Source organism: Cnephaeus nilssonii (genome assembly GCF_951640355.1).
Source record: "Cnephaeus nilssonii genome assembly, chromosome: 8".
NCBI classification, from domain to species: Eukaryota; Metazoa; Chordata; class Mammalia; order Chiroptera; family Vespertilionidae; genus Cnephaeus; species Cnephaeus nilssonii.
Window position 1 is genome coordinate 99073112 of NC_137079.1, and position 16350 is coordinate 99089461.

The window sequence follows — 16350 nt, forward strand, 5'->3', positions numbered from 1 at the left end:
CATAAACTGACAAACAAAATAAATTCAGAAGCATGGAAACATGGAACAGACTGACAAATCTCAAAGAGAAGAGGGGCAGGGGGTGAGTGGTGGGAAGAGGTTAACCAAATAACTTATTATGCATATATGCATAGCCCATGGACATAAACAATAGTATAGTAGACCTGGTGGCAGGGGGGAGTAGTAGTTTGGAGGGGCTCAATGGGATATAAAAGGGGACTTCTGTAATACTTTCAACAATAAATATTAATTTTTAACAAAGAGGGAGTATACTAAAATTGAACAGAATTTGGAAAATCAAAAGCAGAAATTACCTCCATTTATTTCCAATAGCTGGCCTTCTTAGGATACTTACACGCTTAGAGGACATGAAACATCTCCAAATTAGGCTGACTTCCTCTTCCTGTTCCCACAGAGTAGATATGATCCCTAGTGGGAATCATATTCAACCCTATCCCCTTGCTATTGACCCTTATGAGCTGTATCAGGCTTGCCCATTTCATTCTGCTTGAGAAGTTACAGTTTCTGGAGTAAATTTAGCCAACCTATCCTCTGCCCCCTGTCCAAGCTGAGCCTTTTCCTCAGACACCAAGTCACAAGCTCACCACCTTCTCCGGGTCCATCATTCTCATCCATCGAGCTGCATACTTTGGTGGACGCAAGTGAAGTAGAGGAACCGCCATGCTGAGAGCTCTGCCAGGGAACAGACACAGAAGGAAAGCTCCAGTCAGAGTGCCAAGTGCCCAGGGGCTGTGCCTAGCCCAGAGTTCCCGGAGATGGCTGCACCCACTCCTAGGGAGGACTCGGTCTGAACACTCAGAAAGGGAGGACTTCAGACTATTCAACTAGGACTACATCTCCTCCCTACCCTCTTAACCAATAATAGTCTGTGTTAAGCTAATCATCATCAAATTGGATGTTTCATGGCTTTTTATTCCTTTTACTAAGAATTAACATTCTTTAGCTTACTGTTTCAATTTGGCAGATTTGAGGCGTCTCACCTCACTTTTCCACAGTCTATCTGCATACAAGCCTCAAATACATCACCATTCTGCTCTCATGGAGTATTTTCCTATTCTTACCTCAGAAATGTTTTCTCTTCAATTTGAAATAGCTTAGAAAAAGTATTCAGCCTTACTGCATCCTTGGAGAAAGGTAAAAGGGTGGATTTGTTAATTCCACTTTGAGATGAAGACACGAGGACTCAGCAGGTTATTGATATGTTAAACCTTACACAATAAATATGAGGCATAGACAGGAATAAACACCTATGCCTGGTGATTTATTGTATTTTTGGTATATTTTGACCAAAGGTCCATGAGAGCAGACAGGGTAACAACTATATTAGAAAGCTTGGAGGATGAAACAATACCAAATATTTAATACTATGATCAGCAATGGGGCAGAAGTTTAACAATGAAGGTTCCCTCTCTGCATCTATTCCTTGAGAAAACAATTTGCACATTTCAATGCTACTTCTAGATAGTGAATGCAGCTTGTCCTAAAATATCTGCCTTCTGTTTCCCTGGGTTTATTCACTTGGTTGGCCGGATGGGAGCAGGAGGCGGTGAGGGGGTGGCATTGGCTCATGGTGCTGGCTGTCTGTGGAGCAGAGAGGAGGGAAAGAGCCTCTGTAGTTGAATTAATAATGAAGATGTGGTGAGAAGCAAAGCTGACCTAGTTTTCCTCTGCTTATCTGTCTCCCTTCAACCTCCCCCCCATTCAAACCAGTCTTAACAAGGTAGGAAGGAAGAAAAGTTTTATATAATTTTACCAAGAATTACAGTATCTCGCATAGAAAATTCAAATATTTTCATTTTCACCAAAGATTAATGTAATTGGGGAAATGCTACTTAAATCCCTGAAGGTCCATTTGAGTCAACTGCCACGAACATATCCCAGATGCAGCTAAGATGAACAGGTTCCATTGGATGAGTTCAGCAAAGCCAACAGTTGACAATTGTGATAAAAGTTCCATTTTTTGAAAAAGCTAAATTCATAGCAGTAAATGCTCCTGCTTCTTTATAGGACATTCAAGAAGTTTTATAGTTACTCTAGTAAACCTCTGAATGTCACATAATTTGTGTGGTGTGCCTTTTATTTTCTAATATCATTAGAATTCCCTATTAATCAGCCTGGTTACTTGAGCTATTTTTCCATCCTCTCTCATCTAACCTCCCTTTGTGACCAGCAGCATACATTTGTCCTATGTCAGGCTAGAAAGAGGGATTCAGATTGTAACCTTGAAACAGTTTTTCTAGGTGTGACACTATGTAGTCACAACCTATTGCAGGTATTGTAAATGTATGAGTTTCTAAGCCATGCTTTGCTGACTTTTATGAATGTCTGTTTGTGAAAACATCATATTTATAATACTGGAATATGAGATGGAAACAAGACAGATTTATGGTGTAGTTGTCTAGAAAATAAACAAACATTAAAATTACCACATTTTAAGGGAAGATGTGTGTTTTCCACATCAGTGAGATCATTTATCCTCGGTGTCATTGCCTTTGCTATAGACATAATGGTCTTCTGAGCAGAAAAGCAGTAGGATAATTTCTAAAATTAAACCTCGTCTTCTGGGCTTTCCTAGTTCTTGAATTTCTTCCAGCCGCATCACAAATGGTGCTTAATAATGTAGACACATTGTGATTTGGGGTGGCAGGTGCTGTCTTGTCATATGGTGTTTTAAATTTTAGAATCCAAAGACACATTGTTTCATCAAGCACCAGAATTAATAGACTAGTAGTGTGTTTCCTACCAAAGATGTCCCTTAATTTATGTACTCAATTAACAGGGGAATTCTACCAAATATTCAGACAAGCACCAGCACCTATTCTTCTCAAACTATTTCAAAAAATTCAAGAGGAAGGAACACTTCCAAACTCTTCTTATGAGTCCAGAATTACCCTAATTCCAAAACCAGATAAAGATATGACAAAGAAAGGGAACTACAGGCCAATACCCCTGATGAGCATAGATGCTAAAATCCTCAACAAAATGTTAGCAAATTGGATCTAGCAATACATTAAAAAGATCATACATCATGACCAACTGGGATTTATTCTGGGGATGCAAGGCTGGTCCAATATTCACAAATCAATAAATGTGATACAGCACATAAACAGATTGCAAGACAAAAATCACATGATCATAACAATTGATACAGAAAAAGCATTCAACAAAACCCAACACCCTTTTTTGATAAAAATTCTCAGCAAAGTAGGACTAGAGAGATCATACTGCAACATAATAAAGGCCATGCATGACAAACCTGTAGTCAACATTATACGCAATGGGCAAAAACTGAAACCATTTCCCCTAAGAACAGGAATAATACAAGGATGACCACTTTCACCACTCTTGTTCAACATAGAACTGGAAGTCCTGGCCATAGCAATCAGACAAGAAGAAAAAATAAAAGACATCCAAAATGGAAAAGAAGAAGTAAAAGTATTATTATTCGCAGATGACATGATACTGTACAAAGAAAACCCTAAAGACTATCAAAAACTACTAGATTTAATAAATAAATTCAGAAGCATAGCAGGATACAAAATTAACACCAAAAAATTCATAGCATTTTTATATACGAATAGTGAACTCTCAGAAAGAGAAACTAAAAAAAAAAAAAATTCCATTTACCATTGCAACAAAAAATTAAGACACTTAGCAATAAACTTAACCAAGGAGATAAAAGATCTGTACTCCAAAAGGACCTTGAAAAAAGAGATAGAGGAAGATATACACAAGTGGAAGAATATACCATATCCATGAACTGGTAGAATCAACATAATTAAAATGTCCATACTACCCAAAGCAATCTACAGATTCAATGCAATCCCTATTAAGATACCAATGACATATTTCACAGACCTAGAACAAACACTCCAAAAATTTATATGAAACCAAAAAAGACCCCGAATAAATGCAGCAATCTTGAGAAAGAAGAACAAATTGAAGGAATCACAATACCAGATATCAAGTTATACTGCAAAGCCACTGTGCTCAAATCAGTCTGGTACTGGCACAAGAACAGACATATAGGTCAATGGAACAGAATAGAGAACCCAGAAATCGACCCAAGCCACTATGCTCAATTAATATTTGACAAAGGAGGCAAGAGCATACATTGGAATAGAGTCAGTCTCTTCAATAAATGGTGATGGGAAAATGTGACAGATACATGCAAAAAAAAAATGAAACCAGACCACCAACTTATACCATACAAAAGAATAAACTCAAAATGGATAAAAGACTTAAATGTAAGAAGTGAAACCATAAAAATCTTAGAAGAAACTATAGGCACCAAAATCTCAGACATCTCTCGTAGCAATATGTTTACCAATACATCCCTTAGGATGATGGAAACTAAGGAGAAAATAAACAAATGGTACTACATTAAAATAAAAAGCTTCTGAACTGCAAAAGAAACCATCAACAAAATAACAAGAGCCCACTACATGGGAGAACATATTTTCCAATGATACATCCAATAAGGGGTTAATCTCCAAAATATATAGGGAACTCATACAACTTAACAAAAGGAAGACAAACAATCCAATTTTAAAATGGGCAAAGGATCTAAATAGACACTTTTCCAAAGTGGACATACAGAAAGCCAAGAGACATATGAAAAAATGTTCAAAGTCACTAATCATCTGAGAGATGCAAATCAAAATGACAATGAGATATCACTTCACAATTGTCAGAATGTCTATCATCAACAAATCAACAAAAGACAAGTGTTGGTGAGATGAACCCTCGTGCACTGCTGGTGGGAATGCATGTTGGTGCAGCCACTGTGGAAAACAGTATGGAGTTTCCTCAAAAAATTAAAAATGCAACTCCCATTTGACCCAGTGATCCCACTTCTAGGAATATATGCTAAGAACCCCAAAACACTCATTAGAAAGAATATATGCAATAAAAACAAAAGAACTCACCATTTGCAACAGCATGGATGGATCTGGAAGAGCATTATGCTGAGCCAAATAAGCCAGTCAGAGAAAGATAAGGATCACATGATCTCACTCATATGTGGAATCTAATGAACCAAATAAACTGATGACCCAAAATAGACCCAGAGACAGAGAAGCATGAACAGACTGTTGAACCTCAGACGGAAGGTAGGGGAGGGTAGGTGGGAAGAGATCAATCAATGAACTTGTATGCATATATGCATAACCTGTGGTCACAGACAATGTGGTGGTGAGGGCCTTGGGGGGTGGATGGGAGCTGGCTGGAAGAGCTTAATTGGGGAAAAAGGAGGATCTATGTAATAGTTTCAATAATAAAGATTAAAAAAAAAACATCAAAATGGATGAAAGATTTAAATGAAAGTCATGAAACTATAAAAATCCTAGAAGAAACCATAGGCAGCAAAATCTCAGCTATCTTAGACAGCAATTTGTTTGCTGATATATCTCATAGGGCCAGAAAAAGAAAGGAAAAATTAAACAAATGGGACTATTTCTAAATAAAAAGCTTCTGCACAGCAAAGAAATCATCAACAAAATGAAAAGGGAGCTCACTGTATGGGAGAACATATTAACCAATGATGCAGCTTATAAGGGGTTAAATTCCAAAATATATAAAGAACTCACACAACTTAACAAAAGGAAGACAAACAATCCAATTAAATAATGGGCAGAGGACCTAAATAGACAATACTCCAAAGAGGACATACAGATGGCCAAGAGATATTGAAAAAATATTCAAATTCACTAAAATTCCTTATTTTGAACTTTAGGTTTGTGTTTTTGAAAATGTACCCCAAGTCATTTTACATTTCATGCTGTCTGATGTCAACAGTTTTAAGCGAAAAATGTATTTAATTATAGAGTACTCTGAAAATTAAAAGTCCTCATTTTATTTATTATGCACTCATAGAGTAAAATAAATGTATTAGATTTCTAATGGAGTTATCTTTTCTTTTCCCCAAAGAAGTAAGGTAATTAACATTATATACTTTTCTAAGACAATGACCATTCATGGGTTCAAAGAATTACAGAGATTGGAATGAACCTTAAACGTTACCTGTTTCCATCCTACTTTCATCCAGAAACCAAATTTCCACTACAAAAATTCTAACTATGTAGTCAAATGGCTTCGGTCTAGACACCACCAGCTGAACACATTACTTCCTGAGGCAGCCCCTTACTGTTAACATGAGACAAAGAAAGTTCTTCCTTAGGCAATGTTGAAATGATGTTCCTCTACATTTTTCATTTATTGGTCTTAGCTCTCACCGCCGAAGCCACCCAGTGCAATCCCAATCCATTTCTCTATGATAACACTTCAGGTATTTGGAAACAGCTACTGGCCCCTTTTGTGTCTTCTCTTTTTCAATTTGAATATTCCCAGGTTTTTGTTGTTTTTCATCATGTGACAGGGCTCTGTGACCCCTTCTCCCTCCTGTGGACACACTCCAGTTGTCAATATATCTTGTTAAAGCTGGTGGTCAAAATAAATTCAATATTCTAGGTGTATCCTGACCATCACAGAGCAGAGAAAGATAGAGCTTTATTCTGGGTGAGTATAATATCAGCACACTTTAAAGTCATATTGACTTCTCCATGGTAGCATAATGTGCTAGCCTTACAATGAGCTCACAGTTGTGTCAGGTCTCCCTGTTCTGTATTTGGGAGGTTGGTGTTTCGAATCAAGTCTAAGACTTCTCATTTATTCATGTTAAATGTCATCTATTTTACATTCCTAATCTTTACAGCCTATTCGTTTTTTGGATTCTGATTTTTGTCACCTAGCATTTTTGCTCTCTCTCCCAGTTGAAGTAATGAGCATGGCTCTGTCTATTCTTGTGATTCATTCTAAATATACTAACTTACTGCTGGAACATTTTGATTATTGTTCATAAATCTGATTGAAGGATTTTGAAAACCAGCAAAGGAAAGATGTTTACACTCTTGTTATTTAGAATTTACACAATGAAATTAATCAACCTTTATTTATGACCAACAGAAACTGAAAAGTCAGTTTTTATTTTCGCATGCTTATAAATAAAATTAATTTACTTGTTGGATTTTTCTGAGCAAATGATTTTATAGTATACGTGATGATAATATTTTGTTTGCTTCAATCAGTTTGTTAATTCCAACACATCTGAATATACAGTACCAAACATACAGTTATTTTAGAATTCAATGCAATTAGCTGCTCTATGAGATATTGTGACATTTGAAATGTCATCACCTCCAAGCATATCTAATGGAAACCAGATGGACAGGCTGCTGGCACCTGGATGCTTTTATGGCACACCTTCATGAAAGCACTACCCTAAGTAAGAACACATCCTAAATGTAGCTATTTAACTTAAGATCATATAACAGATGGAGAACATATCACACTTTTTGAAGTGAGAAAACTGACATAATAACTCTAACCACATTTTATCAAGATGTAGCTGATGAATATGTAGTAAAAAGCAGTTCATTCTAAATAAAAAGTGTATAAGTTCTCCTGCCATTTGTTTGAATGGTGTCACTCATCTTGGGTCCATGCTGAATAAAGATTTCAAAAATACCTAGTTGATCCAATTGATTTAATCAAGGTAGGAAAATGTCACCAGATAGCTTTAGCTTCCCTGGATAATTGTATTATTTCCACTTCGAATTTTGTCTTGCTATACAACAGTGATTTTCGACCTTTTTCATCTCATAGCACACATAAACTAACTACTAAAATTCTACGACACACCAAAAAATATTTGTTGCCAATCCGACAAAAAAAAAGGTGCAATTTTGATTCATTCATATCAGATGGCTGTTGTGTTGGCTGTTGTCATTTTTTTATTTGACAATCATATATAAAACTAAGCAGTCAGGTATTGCTTGTTTTAAAAGTTCTTGTGGCTTACTGGTTGAAAATCATTGGTATACATTCATTACTTTGTAAATATTAATTTAAAAAGTTATAAAAAATAATTTTGAAATCAACTGGATGAATTTTATAAGGAAAACACAACCAATAAATATTTAACAGATTCAAGCAATTGTCTTGGTGATTTTGTCTTGATTCAAGGTCTACAAAATCTCTAAAGATGACCTCATATAACAAAATAAAATTATAATCTTCATGTAGAAGCTTAAAACCCATGGAATTCTATGTGCATATAGAAAAACCATACATTTTTTAACTTTCCAAGTTGGTATAGAACAATAAGTTGATGACATCAATCTGCAATAACTACTAGGATTCATTATTTGAAACAAGGCACAAAGGGAACTCCTTTTTCCAAATTCCTTCATCTGCATTCTTCATGGTGTGTTTAGCCTAAATAAAGTTTAGGATATAGGCAATCATGTAAAAAACTAAGAATAAATACTGAAAAATGTAAAATGTTATCATAAAGATTTGCTCAAAGTTTTAAAAAACTGAAGAACTGTTATTTATGAAATTAGGTTACTTAGAGAAAATTAAAATTAAAATGGCAATATTGGCATTAAATCCATTTTAGTGAAATCCTGGGAGCCATATTTCAAAAATAAATATATTTAGTTACAACTTTGTTGTTTTAGTAAGTCAATCTTCACTTCTATTTATCAGGCCAAGATCTATAAATTCAAAATCTGATCTAATTGTCTTGAAGAGACTGTTATGGTAGTGGTGGTAGGGGTGGACAACAATGTCTCCTCTTAATTTGATAATAGTTTGGAAGGAGGCTAAGAAATAATCTAGTTTATCTCCTCTCAGTAAAATGATTTCCTCCATAATTTCCTCCTTCAATGGGATTTCCAACCTGTGATGAAGGGAGTGCACTACTCTTCCAGGCATCTGTTACCTTTTATTTTAAACTCTATTACACAATTGGGAATTATGAATTTGTGAACATTCCTTCCTGTGGTATTGTTATTGCTTTGGGCATTCATTACATTTAGGTTATTAAGGAAATGATAAAGAGAACCAATTAAAGTAAACTGTAATTTTAAGGTTAAAATGACCCTGGTAAAAATATTAGATTTAAAATCAGAATTCTGAACTTCTATAATCATTTTATGATTATAAAATATTTTTTCTAACTAGATTAGTAGAATTTTATTTTCTCCCTTACACCATATTATGAATGACACATATTATGGGCTTTTGTTCTAAATTTAAGTTGGGTAATCCAGTATTTTATTATTATTATCATTGGTATTCTTATGTATTTATTTATTTGATATATTTACTAGAGGCCCGTTGCACGAAATTCGTGCACGGAGGCGGGGGGGTGTCCCTCAGCCCAGCCTCCACCCTCTCCAATCTGGGATCCCTCTCACAATCCAGGACTGCTGGCTCCCAACTGCTCACCTGCCTGCCTTCCTGATTGCCCCTAACCACTTTTGCCTGCCAGCCTGATCACCCCCTAACTACTGCCCTGCCAGCCTGATTGATGTCTAACTGCTCCCCTGCCAGCCTGTTTGCCCCAACTTCCCTCCTCTGCCGACCTGGTCACCCCTAACTGCCTTCCCCTGCAGGCTTGATTGCCCCCAACTGCCCTCCCTTGCAGGCCTGGTCCCTCCCAAATGCCCTCCCCTGCTGGCCATCTTGTGTCCACATGGTGGCAGAATCTTTGACCACATGGGGGCAGCTATCTTGATCTTGTGTGTTGGAGTGATGGTCAATCTGCATATTACTCTTTTATTAGATAGGATAGAGGCCTGGTGCATGGGTGGGGGCCAGCTGGTTTGCCCTGAAGGGTGTCCCAGATCAGGGTGGGGATTCCCTTGGGGCATGGGGCAGCCTGGGCAAGGGGCCTGTGGTGGTTTGCAGGCTGGCCACGCCCCCTGGCAACCCAAGTGGAGGCCCTGGTATCTGGGATATATTTACCTTCTACAATTGAAACTTTGTAGTCTGGAGCAAAGCCAAGCCTTCTGCTCGCTTCGTGGCTGCTGCCATTTCTGTTTGGATTTGTTTACCTTCTATAATTGAAACTTTGTAGCCTGGAGTGGAGGCCTGGGCCAGCCAGGGCAGGTTGAAAGCTTGGCTTCCTCGGTCGTTGGGGGCAATCCTAGCCTGCTCTCTCCAGCTCCGTGGCTGCCACCATTTTTCTTGGGATTTATCTTTTATAATTAAAACTTTGTATTCTTGAGTGGAGGCCTGGGCCTGCCAGGGTGTGTGGAAAGCTTGCCTTCCTCTATTGCTGGGGAAACCCAAGCCTCCCTCCTGCTCTCTGTGGTGGCAGCCATCTTGGTTGGGGTTTATTTGCATATATGCTCCTGATTGGCTTGTGGGCGTGGCTTGTGGGCATAGTGAGTTAGGGTCAATTTGCATATTACTCTTTTATTAGGTAGGATTTATTCAGTGCTTTTAAAATAACTTGCATATGCACATGTCCATACATACTCAAGTACATTTTCCCCCTTGCAAATTAGATGACCTTGGATAAATGCTTTCAAGCCCAGAAGACAGCTAATATACTTTAAAAGTGTAGTTAATTTCTCTTTTTCAACCAGTTTCTAATGTCTGGCAAATTCACCATTAAGGCAACTCAGAGAGGAAAGTGTATTAATGACTTCAATTTAACCAACTGAAATAAAATTCTTCATCAGATAGTCTTCTTTTGTTGTTATTGTCAGTATTGTGCACTTCAGATGTCATATGATGCCATTCTGCAATATCTCAATTATCACTTGCTGATACTAATTATATTACAAGAACACCACAAATATGATTATGAATGTGACTCTTCCCTCACACCGTTATTTCATTTAAATGTCTACTTATCAAATTTTCTGAAAGAAACTCACTGAACAACATTAGGTATTTTTTTCTGTTTATTGTATAGTTATTCTAAGGTGATATCACAAAGTTAACTTTGAGAGGAATAACATGGTCCAATGTGAAACACAGGTACAAATTTTACAAGGAAGCCACAGCATAAAGTGATGAAACTTTCAAAATTGGGTAGTTCAATGAAACATTTCATTATGTAGATCTATCAAACTCTGCTGATGGCCTCAGTTTTTAAAACATTTTAACAGCAAATGCTCTTTTTAAGAGAATAAATATCCAAGCAAGTCCAACTGTAAGCAGAAAGTATGTCAACCGTTTTATAAAAATTCTATCCAAATTTACAACATTCATGGTGTATTTTGAAGTAAAATTTCCATAGAAGAATTAAATTCAGTTCCTTGTTGTTGACGAATATGAACTCAAAAAACAGATCACAAAAATGTTGACTTCCATAATTCTTTGCCTATGACATTTCAGATATCTACTACCCTGGCTTCAAAGATGTTTTGTGGTCATATATGATACAAACACTCATATATTACATGCATCATGTATACCATCTTGGAATTTATTCATCATCTTTACTAAAATGAACCACATTTTAAGGACACTCTTTATCATGCATCCTTAAAAATTATAATTAGGGCTTCAGATTTCCTATCTTTTCCACATGTATTACACAAACAAAATTATAAATATATTTTAGCTGACAGTGTAACAAATGCATCATGCAATTGGTATACTGAATTAAATGCATCTCTAATTTTCACACTATTCTCCTATGGGCTATCTCAGTCAAATACATTTGTCCCAAGCATGCACAATTAGAAATGCTAGTAAGGCTAGTGCAAATAAGTATAAGTAGACAAATATGCATATATAGTAAATTCATTCAATTAACATTTTTACATGTGTATATATTTATATAGATACTAGAGGCCCGGTGCATGAAAATTCATGCACTGGAGGGGGGTGTCCCTCAGACCTGCCTGCCCCCTCTCACAGTCCGGGAGCCCTCAGGGGCGGGAGGCGATCTGGCAATCAGGGGAAGGCAACGCCCCCATCACACCTCTGCTGCTGCCACTGCTGGCAGCACAAGCCTCAGCCGGCCCTGGTTACCTGAGCCTCGGGTGGCCCTGGGTGGCTGGGGGGCTGAGGGAACTGGGGGATTCTGGAGTCAGGCGCACGGAGCAGCTGGATCCGGTGGGGCTGAGGGGACTGGGTGCCGCCATTTTGTGGCTGTAGGCACCGCCATCTTTGAGGGCGTGGCAGTCAATTAGCATATTCCCTCCTTATTGGCTGTGGGTGCTGCCATCTTTGTGAGGGCATGATGGTCAATTAGCATATTCTCTCTTCATTAGATAGGATATACACACATATAGCAAGTTGGTGTTGTTTTTTTTTTTTTGCAAGTATAGTAAGGTTACTACTGAAAATATGTCAACAGTTTAGTGTTTTGAAAGAACATAAAAAATCGCCTTATAGGTTATCTGAGTTTGTTATTAAACTTACTTCAAATTGTATATAGTTTGGACTCTCTTCTATTTCTGTTTCAATATAATACTCAACTTCTCACAAATATATAAAACAATATTTCATTTATAGTGAATATTGATTGACAATAATTACATGTCATCAATATGTACACATTAGAGGAATATCTATGATAGTATTCATTTTACTAATTGAATATCAAGACATAACCATATAAATATCAATGTGTGCTTGTATTTAACAGTTAACACAAATTGGATTTTTCTAAATTTCAATTATTTTTGTGTGTATCTGGATTTCAATTAAAAAAAAAATTAGTACATCTGACCATTTAGAACTGTTTTGTCATATAAGTTTAGCAAACTACTTTTGAACTTAAACATGCCCTAACTAATATGCCATATGTAACAATGTATGACATGAAGGTTTTATATATAATTTCACAAAGAGCCAGTAACTTAGAAGGCTGTGTCATAAATACTATACTACTTATGGCCTATATACATACACAAATACTTATATAAACACATCCATGTAAACACTGAGCCCAGTGCATTTACATTAACACCCACATACATGTATAGATATATGGCCACTATGAAAAATTTAAGTCCAATGGCTAAAATATATGGAATTATTTTTCAAGAATATTATTCTATATTTTCATTCATTTATATTAAGGAATGTGGTTTTTAAACTTCCTGTTTTAATTTTTTTTAAAAAAAGAGCCCAATCATGTATAGATCTACAGTGGATGCAAAAAAACAAAAACAAAAACAAAACCCTTCCTGGGTAACATACGGAGCACATATAGTCCATAAATGGTGGTTCAAAATATTTTTAGAAAATCTCATTTGATTTTTTAATATTTAGACGAGCCAATAGAGCCAATATATAAATACAGGTATGTGTACAGATGGATGGACCTGACACCTTTTAAAAGCCTATGACAGTATAGACACTGTGGCTTACCACCCCCACCCCCACTTAACTGATTAAGCAAGACAAAGGAGAAACAAACCACATGGCTTTCAAAATCAGTCCTTTGAATTCACACTGAACTTCACACTTGATATATAATTGGGTTTTGCATTTCTAAAATGCTGAAAGCAGGGAAATATTTATTATATCATTTTCAATGATGTCTAAGAAAAATAGCGAGTACAAATTAAAACTATCAAACTTTTAACTAGAGCGCAGTGCCTGCAACACATTTAAGGTTTACTGTTAAGGACAAAAATGCATGTTTCTGCTGGAGTTCTCTCCTGCTTAATAGGACAATTTTAAAAATCAGTGTCTATATTTTAAAAAAATAATTCCATAAGCAAATAAATCTTAACTGCCTATAAATCATCAATTTAGTTCCACTAATGAACCGAAAACTTCTGGTTTATTGCTAAGAATGTTCTTATCTATTTCTGCTGGAAGTATGCTCTGCATAGAAAGCGATCTCAAAGTCTATAAATGGTGTGCTGTTTCAATCTCTGAGGGACTTCAGTTTCAAAAAGTAAATGATAAACATTGCCCCTGAACAGTCCTTTAATAAAAGTCATATGTTGAAAAGATTAAATGCCATGGAATAGCATTTCCCTTGGAAATGCTTGAATGGAAAGTTGGCCATGATATCGTCAATTAGTACAAGTCCAGGTTTTTGTTTTTTGTTTTTTCCAGTTTTTTTCTGTGTCTAAAAGAAGTCATAGACTTCATATCAGTTGGTAAAATCTGCCACTTATCCAGAATAAATATCATTTATGGGGCCTCTCTAAGTAGTAGTTCTCCATAAGGTTGACAGTGTAGGGAAGTTAAAATTATTGCAATTTATTTTTGTTTTGGACCATCTAACTCCACCAGATTTAGTTAACTGTTCCACTGCTTTCTTTGCATTTTGGACAGTTCAGTCAAATACATACCAACTTTTATGTATTAAGACTCAACTGTATTAAGTAATGCATTTTACAAAGACATAACTAGAACAGACACCAGCATAGGCAACTTCCCAGATGTTTACAGTTTCAGATAAAACAAAGCAGCCTTTTGATCTCAGCAGGAGTCTCTGTACTTTTCTATTGGAAACAGTTTTAAAACATGAAGTCTGGAACAGGTATTATTATGAACTGCTCTTTCAAGATGGAATGGTTCAGTTTGCAGTTCTCGAATAACCTGCCAGAGAAGTGTCTTTCTCTCCAACAGACAGGATAATGAGGCACTAATTATTATAAGGCTAAGTTTCAAATGCTGTTAGATTGCCTGGACTTTTTTTATCTTCTTTTGGTTGAAGTATTTTATTCACTTGGAAAGTGAAATGGTAACATATGTAACTATAAGCCAGATGGTAAAATTTGATAGTTGAGTAATTTATCAAGGAGTTAAATTGCTAACATTTTAAATAGTATATGACAACTGAATTTCTCTCCATCTTGAATCAAACATTTTGTTTTAAATCCATTTTCAAGTAAAATTTGAAAAGAAAACTCAAGTAAAAGCCTCCAAATGGCATCATACATTATTAATTTATCACCTACTGAGATATGTCAAGCCTGTATAGTATCAAAACCATGCTTCACAAGTCATAAATTGTTAGTGTTTAGTAAAACTAGATGATCATTAGGATATGGCTTAAATACAATAGACCATACACATTAAATTAATTTAACATTCAGATTGTAAAATAATTATTTTATGTTTAAGAAAAGCTGACCATAATTTTTAAGAAAGAACCAGAAGAGCAGAATTAATAGGTTAATGTTAACAATGGGTTATAATTATAGACTTATTTGGTTTAACACAAAAGGAGTTTTGCATATGAAAATTTCCAAAACACTAGCAAGACCTAGGATTTATTGGAATGGAGATTTAGATATTTTGGGCCTTCTTTATACAGTACTATCTAAAAGAATTTAGCTTTTCAAATTGATTTTTTGGAAGAAGTCCAGATACAATTATTTTTTTAGTTCTGTGTGTAAAAAAAAGTTTCCTAGCTACAGACTTTACACATTTGAAAAATTACATATATAGTTGTGAGAGGAATTATATAATTTATAGTTCTTCATGTTAGTGTTTAGCTTCAACTATTTTTAAACTGTTTCAAGTAAAAATAATTTTAAAAAATTTAAATTTGCTCAACAAGAAAAATAAGGAAATTACCAATGTTTAATGTTAAAGTCTTCATGAGATGTATCCTTGACATGGGTGTTTTTCTTCAATTATATTAACCCACAAAATGATAGGTAGCTTTCTCTAGTGACTAGGAAGGAAAAAATATCTACCTGTATTTTTTTATTATTTTGCTGTAAAAGTACCTTTAAAAATCAGCCATCCAAATTTTTAAAAGAATTTAATTTTAAGAAAAAAATGTGTTTTAGTGCCATTTTAATCTGCTTGACCAAAAGTACAGAAAAATTTTTATCTACATGTCTACTTATGATTAAAATGAAAACCCCAGCTACAAAAATTATAACTCTGTAATGCTGCATCATTAGCATATTCTTATACTCAATATTGGGTTCATATTTAAAATTCACCTGGAGTCAGGCCTTGCATAAAACCTCAGCAACTGAGTGAGTTTGTGTTCAAGATCCCCCAATCAAATAATGTAGGAGATATAGAAAGAAAAACTCCAGGATTAACATCATAAATATAAAATGTCTGTATATTTACTTTTATATGATTTAGGCTTCACAATTTCAAAGTATGCAAAACTTTTTTGTGTATTTTACTGTTAGACTTTTGCTTAGAAAATGTTTAACCTTCACCTAATCACAAACCATATACATTGCACCATTGTCTCTTTTACATTGAGTCTCCCATTGATTCCAAATCATCTGAAGAGAGGGGGCGGTACAGGTCCTGTAAGAGGAAGGGTAGTATAAATTGTTTACTTGGCCCTCATAGGTGCCCTATGGCTCCTAGGAGCGGAGCAACGCTGAACGAGCACACGTAGTGTCTAATGTCATTAGACTTATTAGCGACCAAATTCATGTAAAGGGAAAAATAATTGAGAAACCACTTAAATAGACAAAATAGTGCTTATTTTGCCTTATTGACTTGATCTCCTCAGGAACTTTTACCTTCCTTTGTGTCCAGTTCAGTTTTACAGCCCCTGAGGTCTGTCAATGCCAT

General features: G+C 35.7%; 1 protein-coding gene across 1 annotated transcript in view; it reads right to left on the reverse strand.

Moving 5' to 3' along the window:
- The window catches only part of DCLK1 (doublecortin like kinase 1), a gene marked incomplete at its 3' end in the record, with an annotated part of 486231 nt that overhangs the window by 81155 nt on the left and 388726 nt on the right, over positions 1-16350 (reverse strand). Inside the window, exon 7 of the mRNA XM_079779242.1 lies at positions 609-693. Coding sequence (XP_079635368.1) covers positions 609-693 — 85 coding nt within the window. The remainder of the gene's footprint in view (positions 1-608; positions 694-16350) is intronic.